The following is a 16,518-nucleotide window of genomic DNA, read 5'->3' as shown; positions in this document are numbered from 1 at the left end:
TATGGATGGTCGTATGACCTCCTGATAGCTCCGAAAATCATCAATAACCATGTCGATTGTGCTTCGATTTCGCCCTCGTTTTCCCCTACGGGATCCTTGACGACCAAGGCTTGTATTGGATGTGGATTTGGATCCCCTTGAGCCCTTGGATGAAAGGGAGGAGGCTAGATCATCGGAGGACACCCGAGGAGGACTCCTATATGAAGACCTCCAACCGTAGCACCGGATAATTCCATCTCCATCCTCAACAAGTCTCATCTACGACCATCACACCTCCACTGCAGCAACTCCACAATAGAGAGAAAGGCCAAGACAAGGAAGAAGGAAGCGAGGAGGCGCTTCCACGTTGGCGACGGCCGAAGGGCCAACACCCTCTTCATCACCGCTTCATATTTCTCTCCATCTCCAACTTCGTGTTGGCTTGCAACTCATCCCTCATCTCTATGTACTCCATCATCATGTTTGGGTAATTTAATTAGTTCTTGAGGGAACAAGATGAACTCTAGTTTGTGCTAGTACCGATTGTTTTGCGCTATATGATAACCTCTTTGCATGTTTATGTTAATAGTCTTCTTGATGTTGGGTGAAGTCGATCATCCAACATATGCCAATTTTGGACGGAAGGTTACTACTGTTGGCGAACCGGCTGGTTGCAGAGGTGGGTGGTGTGATAGGACCTATCTCCCTTAGTCCCGGATAGTTGCAGCAGGGGGTAAACAGAGACCATTTTGGTTGTGTCCACATGACCATTTCCCCCCTTAATCACCGTTTGATAATCAGAGTGGGGAAGAACGATGGTGGCATATGTGATACACGGTTGCCACGTGTATGCACTGGCTCCGCCCATAAAGAGAAACATACAAAGTGGCTTAGTATTCATAGAACGTACGGGTAGTGATAACTCTGAACACATCGAGAATGCTCTTATTACTCAAGGCCCGCCCATTTATTTTATCCTTGTTTTATTTATATTTTTTACCTTCGTGTAGTTGTTTAATCAAAACCACCCTTATTATCGTTTTCGCTAGCAATCGACGAATATACTATTTTCATATAACGCTCTGTGTGTGAACATAGCCACGTAAGTGACAACATAGCAGCGGGGTTGGTAGTTACCTGTGCAACAACCCTCCCTATGGAATCGACATACTCTACTTACCGCGAATTGCATAGCCCTGTGCCCTTGCAGGTCATCAAGTTTTTCTGGCGACGTTGCCGGGGAGCAAAAGCGCTCGGTTATTGCCTTTCCGCCAACACATAGTTTATTTTGTTACTTGTTATTTATCTTTCAATTTTTCCCTTAATTCAAAAAGGCCTTATTTGATTAATACGATAGGAATACCATGTGAATAAAAAAACATAGGAAGCGAGGTAATATGCATCTCAAATCCTGTAGGGAAAGATATGTCGTTTGATTTAGGATTTGATTTTTTTCCACTGGGTCTATGCTAAGTTTTCTTTTCTTTAAAATGTGAAGGAATAAGATTCCTATCCTTTAGCATTCTTACAAAATCCATGTAAACCAATGGTGGCCTTAGTTAGTAGAGAACCTCTTTATGATTTCTATTAATGCAAATCAGGTGCAAACCCTTTTGCTCAAAAGAAAATTTTGAATATTGATGTGACCCTATTTCTATTTCTAATGGACCATAATCTACATTTTTTTTCTCTTGTTCCGAGAATTTTAGCCTGCAATGTACTCCCTCCTTCCCAAAATATAAGGCGCGATTGACTTTTTAGATGTAGTAGTACCAGCACTAAACACAGAAAAGGTAAAAATAAAGGCATGCGAAAGAACTAAAGAAGCAAGGGAAACGTGTAAATACAAGAAAAAATGTCAACAAAAAAACGTGTAAATATAAGAAAATTGTCAACAACAAAAAACGTGTAAATGGCCGGGCACTGTCAAGGTCAGTCTCGTAATTTTAGCTCTCCACCAATCCCAAATCGCCGTCATCCTACCCTGTCCCAGCCTCTCCCTCGCTTCGCCAGAACGGAGGGACAAAGTTTAGAAATCGCCCCCCGCAAATTCCCCAATTCTACCGACCAAACGCCCCTCGAGTCGTCCCTCCAAATCATAGCATCCGGCCGGATCTATCCGACGACCATTTTTGGTTCGATTCCGGAGAAGGTCCGGGGCTCCTTGAAGCGATGGATCAGCGGGCGAGGTATCCTCCCGGCATCGGCAACGGCCGCGGCGGGAATCCTAACTATTACGGCCGTGGCCCGCCGCCGACGCAGCAGCATCAGCATCAGCAGCCGCCGCAGCAGCAGCAGCAGGCGCAGGGGCAGCGGCAGTCGCAGCACTCGCAGCACCACAGCCAGCAGCTTCAGCATCAGCAGTGGCTTCGGCGGAATCAGACCGCTGGCGAGGCCGCCGCGGGCGCCGCCAGAGCCAGCGAGCACCATGCGCCGGCTGCCGCGGGTGACGCCGATTTGAGGTAAGAGAGGCGCGGAAAGGCTTTGCCTATTGTTTGGTATTGGTTCAAAATGCTCATGTATTGATTTGATTCGTTGACTTGGGATAGGTGTGTACTACTGGTTAGGACCCGGGGTTTAGATAGGCTGAAAGTGCAGCATGGGTGAAACTCGTGTACTTTTGGTGGTAACGCTGCGAGTGTTTCTGTGCTTTTAGTGGACTAGTGCTGCTGGATAAGGGAATTACAGTCTCCAAGCATGAATTATCTGTAGAGCGTGCCCCTGGGTATTCTGTATTAATCCCTGGGACCAAGCGTGGCATCTTCTGGGATAGTGCAGAGCCTGTCTCTGGGAGTAGTTCTGTTTAATTGACTGTTTTCAGATAACTGCCGAGCAACTAACAAAACGTGCTCGTGTGCATATTTTCGAGGCTATGTATAGCTGTGGATGTTGTCTACTGAATATGTGGTAGGGCTACCGCATTGGGCGAATTAATGGCTCTTTTTGGTCCATGATGACGGCCACATGGATGATTGATGTGTCCAATTAGTTTCTTTGATCGATGCTAAGTCCCTGTTTGGAACAGAGGGAAAATGTTGGACTTTTAGAGGATAACATTTCTATATATAGGAAAAATTCCTTTGGTACCATTTGGAACAGGAATTGCAATCCTACACTCCTTTGAAATTCTTCTGGAATGAGGCATTCCATAGGAATTTGGAAGGAAACCAAACGTGAGGTCCTATCTCATGTTTTCTTCTCTTTGTGTCTACCGTTCCTGCGTTTTTTTCCTGCATCACATCCAAACAACAGTCGGATGTGGCATTTTGTGATTTGGTGGTTGGAAAGGCATATAAAGCAGTCTTTTGAAGTGAATATCCTGGATGTAAATTTTCAGGAGGTTCCTAACATAGTTGTCCACAAATATGGTTCCCCTAAGTAGAAAAGAACCACTGTTGAACTGTTCTTCTAACGTAGATGATATACCCTAGATATTGGTAGTAGCTTAAGTTATGCTTTTGCAGTTCGCAAGACTGGAAGGCCCAATTGAAGCTTCCACCTCCAGATACACGCTACCAGACCGAGGTATTTTTATACTAATATTTTCTTTTTTCTTGTCAAGTGCTGCTCTCATTCTTGTAAAGATTTGGCATGCAATGCTATATTTTTGCATGATCTATTGTCTTGCTTTATATGTTTTCTTTTAACGTTCTGGTTGTCATAAGTTAGAAATAGAACTAGGTTCCAATAATAACTTTTAATGTCCAAGCACATCGCAGTCAGATATCAGTATTAGAAGATTACTATTCGGTATTGCTCGTGGAAGGAAAAGGCAGCTGATAGTGTTCTTGGTTTGGAGAACATGCCAGTCGTATACTCCTACTTGGTCATTCTTGGGAGGCTACCCTGTTCCATTTTATGTTCTACAGTTCAGATTCCACACATAAAAGAAAATCATCATATTTTATAGTTATTATTTGCTAAATCTTGCTGTAGATTTGAATCTCGCATGCGGTGTTTGAGTTCATCATATAGTTTGCCCTCAATAGTCACACAACAGCACAATCCATGTAGCGAAATAAGTTCTCTTTTAGAATGTTCAACTTGTCAAGACTGATCTACCTTGTTGGACGAGTTAAATGTCAAGTTTAGCTTATCTTGTAGCATTATTATTTGTTGCTTATGTTCTCATTCTCCTGCTAAGTTAGTGTCTTCTTTTTCTTCATTTTTTCTCTGCACAGGATGTCACTGCAACTAAGGGAAACGAATTTGAAGACTATTTTCTGAAGCGTGAACTTCTTATGGGCATATATGAGAAAGGATTTGAAAGACCGTCTCCTATCCAAGAAGAAAGCATTCCTATTGCATTAACCGGCAGCGACATTCTTGCAAGAGCAAAAAATGGAACCGGGAAGACTGCTGCATTTTGTATACCTGCGCTAGAGAAGATTGATCAAGACAAAAATGCTATTCAAGGTTTCTTCTGGACTAGTTACTGTTATTTTGCACATGGAATTCGTGAAATTACGTACATAGAGTTTCTAAAATTATGCAACGATCAAACATAAGCATATTCGAACTGATCATACCACCCTTACCTTTTGTTTCTTATATTCAGTTGTTATATTGGTCCCCACGAGGGAATTGGCTTTACAAACATCACAAGTCTGCAAGGAACTTGGGAAACACTTGAAGATTCAAGTCATGGTCACTACTGGAGGAACAAGCCTAAAGGATGATATTGTCCGTCTTTATCAACCTGTGCATTTACTTGTGGGGACGCCTGGTCGTGTTTTGGACCTTACGAAGAAAGGCATTTGCATTCTGAAGGACTGTTCAATGCTTATTATGGATGAGGTATTTGAAGACTTGTTGTAGTTGGCATTGCTTGTATTTTAAATTAGGGCACACTTTGTCTTTCAAAGACCTTTCATAAAGAACCTTTTTGGCATGGCATTCTACCACTGCTTTTTAAAAAAAAAAATATTTTACAAAACACTACATTTCACAGAGGGAAAATGAAATAGGAATGTATATCAGCAGATGTGTTCTCCACCTTAAAATTGTTTGTTGCTAGTTCATGAGATAAGTTATCACTTCTCCATTCCAGACTAACTGGATTAAGAAATTGCCTTTTTACATGGAGAGATTTGATGTCGACAATATGTCCTGAAGTTGGTCTGCATTTGATCATGCCCTTAAGCTGGTTGTCCACCTGATAATTTGTCCTACATGCCCTACAGGGGATTTTTACAAAAATCAATTTAGTTATCCATTTAAGGTGCATATGAAAAAATATGCAGTTTGCCCCTTTTTAGCTTTGCCCCCTGCCAGGCACTGCTGAAAGACATGAGGGAGCTCTCTTGAGGGTTTGCTCTGTCCAGAGTTCTCCCAGGTCGTCTCTGTCACCCCTTCCTCTAAATCTGCTCCAACCTATATGAATCTATTTCTCTATTGATTGGTCAAAACCAAAGTTGAATCGAGGAAGGAGGAGGCAGCTTGAACTTTTAGAAGCAGCCGAGCACAAAGGTAAGCAGCGCCAAGCCGTAGTACGGAGCCGATGAGGGAAAGGGATGTGGCACTGGCCTGACGCAGGGGAGAGCCGTGGCTCTAGGTCTGGTTTGCCTCTTTGGATTTGTAGTATTTAGTGAGTAGGTGATGGTGCAGAGTCTTGCCACCCCCTCGTGACGCTTGACTTGGTCCGCTGACATGACCTGTCCATGCATGATCTTTGTGGCATGCTCATCGCTGCCTCTATGTATTTGCTGGTGCGCGGTTCTGTCTTGGGTGAGTGAGCGAGATAGAAGGTGAGGGTTGTGCACACGAGAGCCAGTGGTGGTAGTTGCTCGTTGTGTGGGCTTGCTGCCTGGTGGGGAGGACTTGCTGGCTAAGCAGCGTCTGTGAAGGGCCTAAGCGATTTCCAGAGGGGCTTAAGGGTAACTTCCAATCCGTTTTAATGTGAGGGGCCTAGCCAGTTATTTTCATATTGAATAAAAAAATCCTGTGGGGCTTATGATCAAAGGCAGATCAACTTGTGTTGTATCCCTGGGTAAATACTCTCACAAAGCTCACATAGATGGAAAACGGAAAAAAATATGATCAGTGGGAGTATATTTAATCTCATTTTGTACTATTATGTATGGTGTATGGATTCGTGAAATAAACAACTTCAGAAGGTTAATTTAAATTGGTGTTATAGTTGTAGATTTGTCCTTTAATAAGAACATGTTCTTACAAGAAATATTTGTTTTTCCTGTAGGCAGACAAGCTTCTTTCTCCTGAGTTCCAACCTTCTGTGGAGCAGTTAATTCGATACCTTCCATCGAGTCGACAGATTCTGATGTTCTCTGCAACATTCCCTGTGACTGTCAAGGCTTTCAAGGACAAATATCTGCCTAAACCCTATGTTATTAATCTTATGGACGAACTTACACTGAAGGGAATTACCCAGTTCTACGCCTTTGTTGAAGAAAGGCAGAAAGTCCATTGTCTGAACACTCTTTTTTCCAAGGTTTTTCCCATGAAATCTTTTAGTTGATTCCTACATGTTTAGTCACGTTTTGTGACTGGTCGCAATCTGTAACTAATTTCTCCAATTTCCATCTCGATACAGCTGCAAATTAATCAATCTATAATATTCTGTAACTCCGTAAATCGTGTTGAACTACTGGCGAAGAAGATCACAGAGCTTGGTTACTCTTGCTTCTACATCCATGCTAAAATGCTGCAGGATCATCGTAATAGAGTATTCCATGATTTCCGTAATGGCGCATGCAGGAACCTTGTGTGTACAGGCATGGAACTATACCTTTTACCTTCTTAGGTGCTGCCTTTACATTTTGGCTGAAGGACATTATTCTGTGGCCATTTATTTTTTTAGTACTATACCTTTCTGAACTGTAGGCCTTATTTACTGCCTTACTGGCGTTGAAGTTTAGGCTATTCACAGCTTGCTTGCTTGTGGTCCAAATACAATGCAGTTTCTACAGTGAAGAAATGTTTTTTCTTGTGGAGCCACTTGTGTAGAAGTCAGCAAATGTAGTTAGTATCTGACTTGTTCAAATGCACATTACATTAGTGATTATTTGATCTGTTTGCATCTAATGGAAGAAATGTTCAATAGACCTTACAATAGCATGTGGTTTAGAAATCAATAGTATTCTAGCTTTTAGAATAAAATTGAAGTTTCACTGCTCTTTGCATTTTAATTAATTAATTATTACTTATGGTTAGTGATTTATTAGTTTTGACATTTTTTTATCAAGCTGGGTGGGTCATTTGGTCTCCCTTTTCTAACCTTTCGTATTTTTCCTTTGCAGATCTTTTTACAAGGGGAATAGATATCCAAGCTGTTAATGTTGTTATCAATTTTGATTTCCCCAAGACCGCTGAAACCTATCTCCACAGGGTATGCAGTTTAATGAATTGGCATTTATATTTTGGTGTTCAGGCTATGACTAGTTCTAATGATGCATATAGTTGTTAGCTGAATAATCCTCTACTAAGATGATATGAAAGACATTTTCATTTTAGTAGATATGGAAATTGGAAAATGAACACATCTTGCCTATCAGGAGTTCAGGAGTGTAATGTTATATCCTTATTAGCATCTCTTTTAACATGGTGCATTTCGATGGCAAATTGGCAAGATGTCGACTTGTTTCTGTGTTTAAAATTGCATTGAAAAATGTATTTTTCACTTGCAGGTTGGTAGATCTGGGAGATTTGGCCACCTTGGCCTGGCTGTGAATCTGATCACCTACGAGGATCGTTTTAACTTGTATGCAATTGTTTACAAGACTGCTATAGCTTTTTCCTATCACCCCTTTTTTCTGCCATGACTTTTTTTTTGCCGTGCACAGGTATCGGATTGAGCAGGAGCTTGGAACTGAGATAAAACCCATACCTCCTCAGATAGACCGGACGATATACTGCCAATAGTTATCTGGAAGATTAATCTTGTATGCCCCACCCTGGAAGTTATAAGACAACTTGTGTAAATAGCAGCTCATCAGGTATGTTTGCTTATTTGTTTATTTCTTTTGCATCATTGCATGTAGTGCATCTGCCTCCTATGGACTGCTCCCTCCGTTCATAAATATAAGATGTTCCAACTGTTTTCTGAATTGGATGTATGTAGAACGTCTTAGTGTGTTTATTCACTCATTTCAGTCCGTATGTAGTCCATATTGAAATATCCAAAACATCTTATAATTGAACGGAGGGAAGTATCATTTTTCTCTTCAAAATAAGGATTGTGGCTGTTGATACTTTTCCAATCACGATCCACTTCATATAGCAGATATAGGGACTGAAACAGAGGTCACGTTCTTCATAGTTGCACAATTTTCCAAAATTTATTGGGGGACCATTAAGAGTACTGGTTCAACATGCACCTGTACGCTATAAAATAGTACTCCCTCCGTAAACAAATATAAGAGCGTTTAGATCACTAAAGTAGTAATCTAAATGCTCTTATATTTCTTTACAGAGGGAGTATTACTCTATTAAGAAAGTTTTTTGTACTTTGATTAATTGATTTACCAGAGTATTGGTGCGAATACTCCTGGTAATTTATCATTCTGTTGTATCATACAGAATTGCGTTTTCTGAAGTATTTTGTGTTGTACTGGTTACTTTTTTTATCAACTGATCTCAATTGATGTTGCAATGGGATTCCGGGCATTGATTGTGCCATAACTTCAGCCTTGTGTTTGCAACACCTTGCTCTACTTTATCGAGTTCTTCAGTTGATTGCCTTCTATTTACGATGCAGGTTTCATTTACGTGATCTTTATGGTGTATCTTAAGTTGTTTTGGGGCGCTCTGGGACAGGTGAAAGTGTAACTAGCTCGTCTAATTTCCAGCGGACCATGTGTGTGGATGTATCATGGCTAAGCTAAAACTTCCAATCACTGACAATAGTTAATGCTGCTAACCAGGTGCCTGTTCCGAGACTGCTTTCCCTAAAACTGAAAGATCTCCTTTTCTTTTGACAATGTATTGGCTGGCTAGCTTTTTGTACAGGGCATTTTAACGCTGGTATTTCTTTGAGTTGCGTGACCTTGGCATGCACAGATGGATCATTCCACCTGGGCCAAGCTGTCACGACGTATCTGTGTCAAGATCTAGGGGTATGAACCGCACAATTCTAGTACTTTTGCACTTGCGTATGCATTCTGATGTGCCACATTTGTAATTCCTAGATTCGAATTGGTGTACAAGGAGTGTTTGTTCGCTTCAAGATTTCTGTTTCATTCGCTCTCTACATGAGAATGTGCCATGCGATGTTCTTGTTCTGGCCGCTTGCTTTCAAGCGGAGGTGGATGTGCTGGCAATTCAAGTTGAACCTTTATATTCTGTGGAAATATATATTTGCCGATGCTTCTCCAATGATAACATTTCAGTAATTCCTTTTGGGCAAGCGTACCATAACTCGTTGCTACTATGTCTTGCTGGGTGCACTTGTGATCCATCGAAGTATGACAAGTGGGTTGACCAGTCCTCGCGGCCCCAATGCCACACTGGAAATGGGAGATGGCTGGTTGAATATGTGCTGAGCACAGGATGAAGTTTTGTCTGCCATCCAAAGAAACAAATTCTGGATGTTGGATGATTTTCATTGGTTCTGGCGAAATATGTATAATCTCTGCCCCTGCCTCAGTGAAACCCTGCTAAAAGGAGACGGGGCATATAGTATTCAATTCATGCTTCAACCAATTAATCCAAAGTTTTGATTTAATGGAAAAGGGTGGGCAATATATTGAACATATACTTCCTCTGTTCACAAATATCCCCCCTGTAGAGAAATATAAGAGCGTTTAGATCACTATTTCTTTATAGAAGGAGCATAAGATGTTCCAACTTTTTGTGATTTGGATGGTGTATATAGACACGTTTTAGTCTGTTTACTCGCTCATTTCAGGTTGTCTATAATCCATATTAAAATATTCAAAACATTTTATATTTTATATTTATGAACGGAGAGAGTAGTACATAAGCGAGGTAGCTTAGCGCATGAATATAGGAGGAGGTGATGTGCGCGGAGAGGAAGTATCACCATTTTGACAATGATGATCACAAACTCCCCTTTCTAGTGTAGATTAGCAAAATAGTAATAATTTAAACAACCAAGTACATCATTGATTTTACTCCACAAAAGCTTTGATTAACATAATATAAAATGAAATTACATTATAGGGAAACACAAACATGATCTTTAATCAGACAGCAAATGAATCAAATAAGCATATCACCAAGATATATGTTTAGAACTGAGCTTGAATATGGTCAACAATCTTCTTGTCCACCTGGAAGGCTTTGGCAATGATATCATCTGAGATGGACGGCTTGGATCCAAACACCGCATTGGTTATGGTGATCACTCCAGGGTTCTTGCTGCTCAGCGCCGCAATGGCTATAGCTTTTTTGGTTCCGCAGTTGTACTGAAAGTGAATTAGCCCTTGTGGAAACACAAAAACATCCCCTTTGTTAAGAACTTTTGAGAACAACTTGTTCTCGGGGTTCGAGGTCACGAAACCAACATAGAGTGAGCCTTCTACCACCGTCAGGATCTCAGATGCACGGGGGTGGATGTGGGGTGGGTTTTGACCATATCGAGCATAATCAACCCGAGCCAAGGAGATGCCCAAAGTGTTCAGCCCAGCAATATGCGCCACATTAACCGCCGTCACAGCGGAGCCTTGCTTGTTGCTCGTGTTCCCGGACATGTGAAGGCCAGAGAAGAAGAAGTCTTCTACCTCCGCAGCCTTCGGGTCCTTGCAGGCAAATCCATTGACAAAAACTGCATGCACATTACATGATATTAAAGAGTTAACAACTATGATTGGCATTGATAATTACAGCAAACATTTCACCACACACGTACGCATGTGTGGTTATACATTACCTTGGGATGTCCTGTCAGCGACGCAGAAATCTTGGAGCTGGCTCGGGTCCGAGGCACGAGCACGGGAAAATGACAGAGCCAGAAGGGCAATGAGGAAGAACTTTGCCGCCATTCGAATGTGAGCGTTGATTCTCACTTAATTGAGTGTGTTTAATCTCTAGGGAAAGTGCTAGTGATTGTGCTGATGCTGCACGGTGATGCCTCGAAGGGTTGTAGGAGGCTCTTATATATAGTGATTGAGGAAAAGGAGGATCGAAAAGCATTGTGTTTGTTCTGTCGGGGAGCATGTGGATATGAAGGAACTGTTCTTCGCTAGTTCCCAAGTGAGCAACGAGGAAGCAGTCTAAAACGTGTTCCTAGCAGGCCTGCCTGAGACGGCCAACTAATCGATTGATTAGTTCTCTTCATTTGTACTCCTACTTAGATATGCATGGTTTGATCAAGTCACGTTCGTGTTTCTGTTGTCGTAGCTCTCTCGTCTGAGGCGATGCTGCCATCAACCTTAGGTTTAAACACATTATTAAAGTGCTCGGTTTTGCTAACTGGCAAACACCACTCTGATCCTGCGCACGGAAGCGCCCCATCATGCTTGCGATCTGGTATTGCCTGCGATCCCTTTGCCTTTCAGCTCCCAGACTGCCAGACTCTCAGGAGTAAAAAATAGGAAAGAGGTTCAATCTTAACCTGAATTCCATGCACCCAAACGGCGCCAGTCTTTCCGCTCCCAACCCATACAAAACGGCGAATGGAGCGTTCCCCGAGCAAGCTCCTCCAGGCGCCAGCGGCGGTGAAAAGACAAGAGCTCCCTGTTCATTTACCCCACGCGTGACATCCGCTGAGGACGGACTGCATCGCCGATCTCGCGGATCACGAAACCGGTGCACGGCGACCGACGACGACGGAGCCAGCCCAGCCCAGCCGATGCGGACGGGACAAAACGAAACGCAACGCGGAGGGTCTCATCACAGGGCTCGTCGCCCAAAACGAAAGCCCGTCCCGTTCAATCACGCCGGCCAAAATGCTCGCCGTCCTGGCCACTCCACCGCGCGCGCATTTATTAGCACTCCGCGCCCCTCTGCGACGCTCGATCGTTCCCCACACTCCCAGCGCAGGACCTCTGCCCTTGGCAGTGTTTTTTTTGGAGCACCCCTCGTCGCAGCCTGCGCCAAAATCCGAGCCGCGCCCGTGTGGCAGAGGACTACTGCGAGAGCAGCAGCAGCCACCCTCATTTATGGCGGCCACCCTCCGGTGTCGTCGGGCCTTTCCTTCCTCCTCCCGTCCCGGCCAGGCTTACGTGTTCTCATCAACTACCGGTCCTGCCCATCACTGGCGCTGTTGCCTGCGTCGTTGGCGCGGACTGTGCTGTGCTGTGCATGATCGCCAGCGAGTCCCACGCAGGGGGGTGGATCGGCAGGAGCGGCGACGTAACCGGTCTCGGCCATGCGAGCATCCGGGTTACTGTTCTCTCTTGTTCGGTGATGGCTTTCCCATTTGTACGAATATTTTGCGTTTGACCCGCGCCGGCCCTTTCCTGTTTCAAGAAGGAAAAATATGGACAGGTCAAACGAGATGTTGAAAGGAACTGTGCTGTTCTTCCACGAGAGGTGTTTTGGTTTGTTGCGTTTGATCTGCATCATGGTTTGCTCCACAGACCATTGCAGGGATGTCTTTGGGTAGGTTCCGACAGTTCATTGAACTGTCGAGGTCTTGTTTGGGCAGTTGGGACAAAGGTGTAAAGAACACGAACCCTACATGATTTACTTTGGGGTATAACAGTGGATCGTTTTTGCCACAAGAATTTTTCATCTATTCATCAACTGTCAAGATAGTACAAAGGACACCAGGAGTAAAAACTACATCCAAATCTATAGACCACCTAAAGACGACTACAGACACTGAAACGAGCGAAAGACATACCATCGTCATCGGCTCTCTCTCACTGGGGCTGGACAAACTTTGTTGTAGTAGACAGTTGAAAAGTCGTCGTGCTAAGAGCATCTCCAGCCGTTGCCCCCCCCCCCCAGGCGGCTCAAAAAATCGCCGCCTGGGGGCGAACCGACACTAAAAATCAGCCTGGGGACGATCTGGTTCCCAGCCGACGCCCCCAGGGTCGGCCCCAGGCGGCTGTTTTTAAATTTTTTAAATAGTTACTTGTCTAAAATTCGGTGAACGGGACAAATATTCGGCGAAACATTACATTATCTCGACGAATTTAAATAGTTCTTTACATAGATAAAATACTTAAAAAACAAAGCAGGCCCGCGTCTACAGGCCGAAAAACGCGCCGAGAGAGGCAAGGTCGTCGTCGCCGCCGTCGTCGTCCTTCTCCTCCTTCACGCGGACGCCACTGCTGGACCCCTGCCCGGGGTCGCCGTGGCAGACCGGCGGAGGCGGCGCATCGTCGCCGCTGTCGTCGTTGAGGACGACGACGCCTCCCTCGTCGCGGCCACGGCGCCGAGCAACAAACTGCTCGAAGGCGCGGCGATGGCGCTCCAGCTCCGTCCGCGCCCAGTCTTCGCATGCCCACTTCAAGGTCGCCGCGTCGTCGCGCCCTAGCTCCGCCTTCACGTGGGCGAGCCCTGGCTCCGTCTTTACGATGGCGCGGCCCGGCTCCGTCTTCGTCTTGACAAAGCGGGAAGGAACCAAGGAGGAGGAGGCGCGCCCGCCCTCGTTGATGACGATGTCGGCGCTGCGGGTGCGCCGACCGAGCGGCGTCTCGGCGGTCTCCGCGGGCTCGGCCTTGACTCCGAGCAACACGGACGAGTCGGAGGAGCGGGAGGATGAGCGGGAGGAGGAAGAGGAGGAGCTGGTCCGACATGGCATCCATTGGCCGCTGCTCCGGCGGGGGACAGGGGTGGTACGGTACGTCAATGGCGGGTCGTTGCCGCCCTCGAGGTGCTGTAGGACGGCGTGGAGAGTGCGGCCGGGGGGCACCCCACCACAAGCGATGGCCCTCGCTGTTCTTCGACCCCCGCACCACCGGCGCCCCATTGGTGGAGGCCAGTCGCTGCGCCTGCCGGTTGCTACGTCTTGAGCTTGCGTTGGTTTTCCTTGAAAAGGAAAGGGTGATGCAGCAATAGTAGCGTAAGTATTTCCCTCAGTTTTTGAGAACCAAGGTATCAATCCAGTAGGAGGCTCCTCACAAGTCCCACGCACCTACATAAGCAAACAAGAACTCGCAACCAACGCAATAAAGGGGTTGTCAATCCCTTCACGGCCACTTGCGAAAGTGAGATCTGATAGAGATAATATGATAAGATAAATATATTTTTGGTATTTTATGATATAGATTGGAAAAGTAAAGATGCAAATAAAAGTATATTGAAAGCTTATATGGTAAGAGATAGACTCGGGGGCCATAGGTTTCACTAGTGGCTTCTCTCAAGATAGCATAATTATTACGGTGGGTGAACAAATTACTATCGAGCAATTGATAGAAAAGCACATAGTTATGAGATTATCTAGGCATGGTCATGTATATAGGCATCACGTCCGTAACAAGTAGACCGACTCCTGCCTGCATCTACTACTATTACTCCACACATTGACCGTATCCAGCATGCATCTAGAGTATTAAGTTCATGAAGAACAGAGTAACACATTAAGAAAGATGACATGATGTAGAGGGATAAACTCATGCAATATGATATAAACCCCATCTTTTTATCCTCGATGACAACAATACAATACATGCCTTGCTGCCTGCTGTAACTGGGAAAGGACACCGCAAGATTGAACCCAAAGCTAAGCACTTCTCCCATTGCAAGAAAGATCAATCTAGTAGGCCAAACCAAACTGATAATTCGAAGAGACTTGCAAAGATAAGTTAATCACACATAAAAGAATTTAGAGGAGATTCAAGTATTTCTCATAGATAAACTTGATCATAAACCCACAATTCATCGGATCTCGAAAAACACACCGCAAAAAGAGTTACATCGAATAGATCTCCAAGAAAAGGAAGGAGAACTTTGTATTGAGAATCAAAGAGAGAAGAAGCCATCTAGCTAATAACTATGGACCCGAAGGTCTATGGTAAACTACTCAAAACTCATCGGAGAGGCCTTGGAGATGATGTAGAGGCCCTTCGTGATCGATTTCCCCTCCGGCGGAGCGCCGACGAAGGCTCCAAGATGGGATCTCGTGGATACAAAAGGTTACGGTGGTGGAAATAGTTTTTCGTGGTCGTCTCTGATGTTTTCGGGGTACATGGGTATATGTATGAGGAAGAAGTAGGTCGGTGGACGCTCGAGGGGCCCACGAAGGTGGGGGGGGGGGGCGTCGGGCACCCTCGTGGCTGCCTCGCTTGTTTCTTGACTTCCACTCCAAGTCCTCTGGACCACGTTTGTTCCAAAAAGATCGCTCCCGAATGTTTCATTTCGTTTTGGACTCCGTTTGATATTCCTTTTCTTCGAAACACTGAAATAGGCAAAAAAACAGCAATTCGGGCTGGGCCTCCGGCTAGTAGGTTAGTCTCAAAAATGATATAAAAGTGTAAAGTAAAGCCCATAAACATCCAAAACGGGTAATATAATAGCATGGAACAATAAAAAATTATAGATACGTTGGAGACGTATCAAGCATTCCCAAGCTTAATTCCTGCTCGTCCTCGAGTAGGTAAATGATAAAAACAGAATTTTTGATGTGGAATGCTACCTAGCATAATTCTCAATGTAATTTTCTTTATTATGGCATGATTGTTCAGATCCAAATGATTCAAGATAAAAGCTTATAAAACATAAAAATAGTAATACTTTGAAGCATACTAACAAATAATCATGTCCTATCAAAATAACATAGCCAAAGAAAGCTTATCCCTACAAAATCATATAGTTAGGCCATGCTTCATTTTTATCACACAAAATACTCCCTTCATGCACAACTCCGGTTTCAACCAAGCAATTGGTTCATACTTTTTAACGCGCTTCAGCTTTTTCAACTCTTACGCAATACATGAGCGCAAGCCATGGACATAGAACTATATGTGGTATATGGTGGTGGTTGTGAGGACAAAAAGGGAGAAGATAGTCTCACATCAACTAGGCGTATCAACGGGCTATGAGATGCCCATTAATAAATATCAATGTGTGTAAGTAGGGATTACCATGCAATAGATGCACTAGAGCTATAAATATATAAAAGCTCAACAAAAAGAAACTAACTGGGTGTGCATCCAACTTGCTTGCTCACGAAAACCTAGAGCGATTTGAGGAAGCCCATCATTGGAATATACAAGCCAAGTTCTATAATGAAAAATTCCCACTAGTATATGAAAGTGACAACATAGGAGACTCTCTATTATGAAGATCATGGTGCTACTTTGAAGCACAAGTGTGGAAGAAAAGATAGTAGCATTGTCCCTTCTCTCTTTTCTCTCATTTTTTTCTTTTTCCTTTCTTTTTTTTCTCCTTTTTTTTAATTTTTGGTGGCTTCTTTGGCCTCTTTTTTTTTATTTGGGCTTCTTTGGTCTCTCTTTTTTATAAAGTCCGAAGTCTCATCCCGACTTGTGGGGGAATCATAGTCTTCATCATCCTTTCCTCACTTGGGACAATGCTCTAATAATGAAGATCATCACACTTTTATTAATTTACAACTCAAGAATTACAACTCAATACTTAGAACAAAATATGACTCTATGTGAATGCCTCCGGCGGTGTACCGAGATATGCAATGAATCAAGAGTGACATGT

The 16,518-nt window shown here is 43.9% G+C and overlaps 2 protein-coding genes across 3 annotated transcripts; one reads left to right on the top strand and one right to left on the bottom strand.

Annotated features, from left to right (window-relative positions):
* Nucleotides 1-1,970: 1,970 nt before the first annotated feature.
* LOC123046023 (DEAD-box ATP-dependent RNA helicase 6) lies at nt 1,971-9,187 on the top strand. 2 transcript variants are annotated; one of them, XM_044469304.1, is made up of 11 exons: nt 1,971-2,441; nt 3,444-3,504; nt 4,161-4,395; nt 4,538-4,776; nt 6,179-6,430; nt 6,533-6,713; nt 7,239-7,327; nt 7,626-7,699; nt 7,782-7,934; nt 8,696-9,053; nt 9,126-9,187. In XM_044469304.1, the coding sequence occupies exons 1-9, from the start codon at nt 2,152-2,154 to the stop codon at nt 7,858-7,860; spliced, it is 1,500 nt and encodes a 499-aa protein (XP_044325239.1). In that variant the 5' UTR covers nt 1,971-2,151; the 3' UTR covers nt 7,861-7,934; nt 8,696-9,053; nt 9,126-9,187. The 2 variants fall into 2 exon arrangements, with proteins under 2 accessions (XP_044325239.1, XP_044325238.1); XM_044469303.1 differs by having other exon boundaries at nt 8,696-9,187.
* A 1,000-nt stretch (nt 9,188-10,187) lies between these two features.
* Nucleotides 10,188-10,940, bottom strand: LOC123041641 (putative germin-like protein 2-1). Its single transcript, XM_044464228.1, has 2 exons — nt 10,829-10,940; nt 10,188-10,723 (listed from the first exon to the last, which is right to left on the bottom strand). The coding sequence occupies exons 1-2, from the start codon at nt 10,938-10,940 to the stop codon at nt 10,188-10,190; spliced, it is 648 nt and encodes a 215-aa protein (XP_044320163.1).
* Nucleotides 10,941-16,518: the final 5,578 nt, after the last annotated feature.

This window comes from Triticum aestivum, chromosome 2B (genome assembly GCF_018294505.1).
Source record: "Triticum aestivum cultivar Chinese Spring chromosome 2B, IWGSC CS RefSeq v2.1, whole genome shotgun sequence".
Lineage (NCBI taxonomy): Eukaryota > Viridiplantae > Streptophyta > Magnoliopsida > Poales > Poaceae > Triticum > Triticum aestivum.
This window is presented reverse-complemented; position numbering and strand designations above follow the sequence as displayed.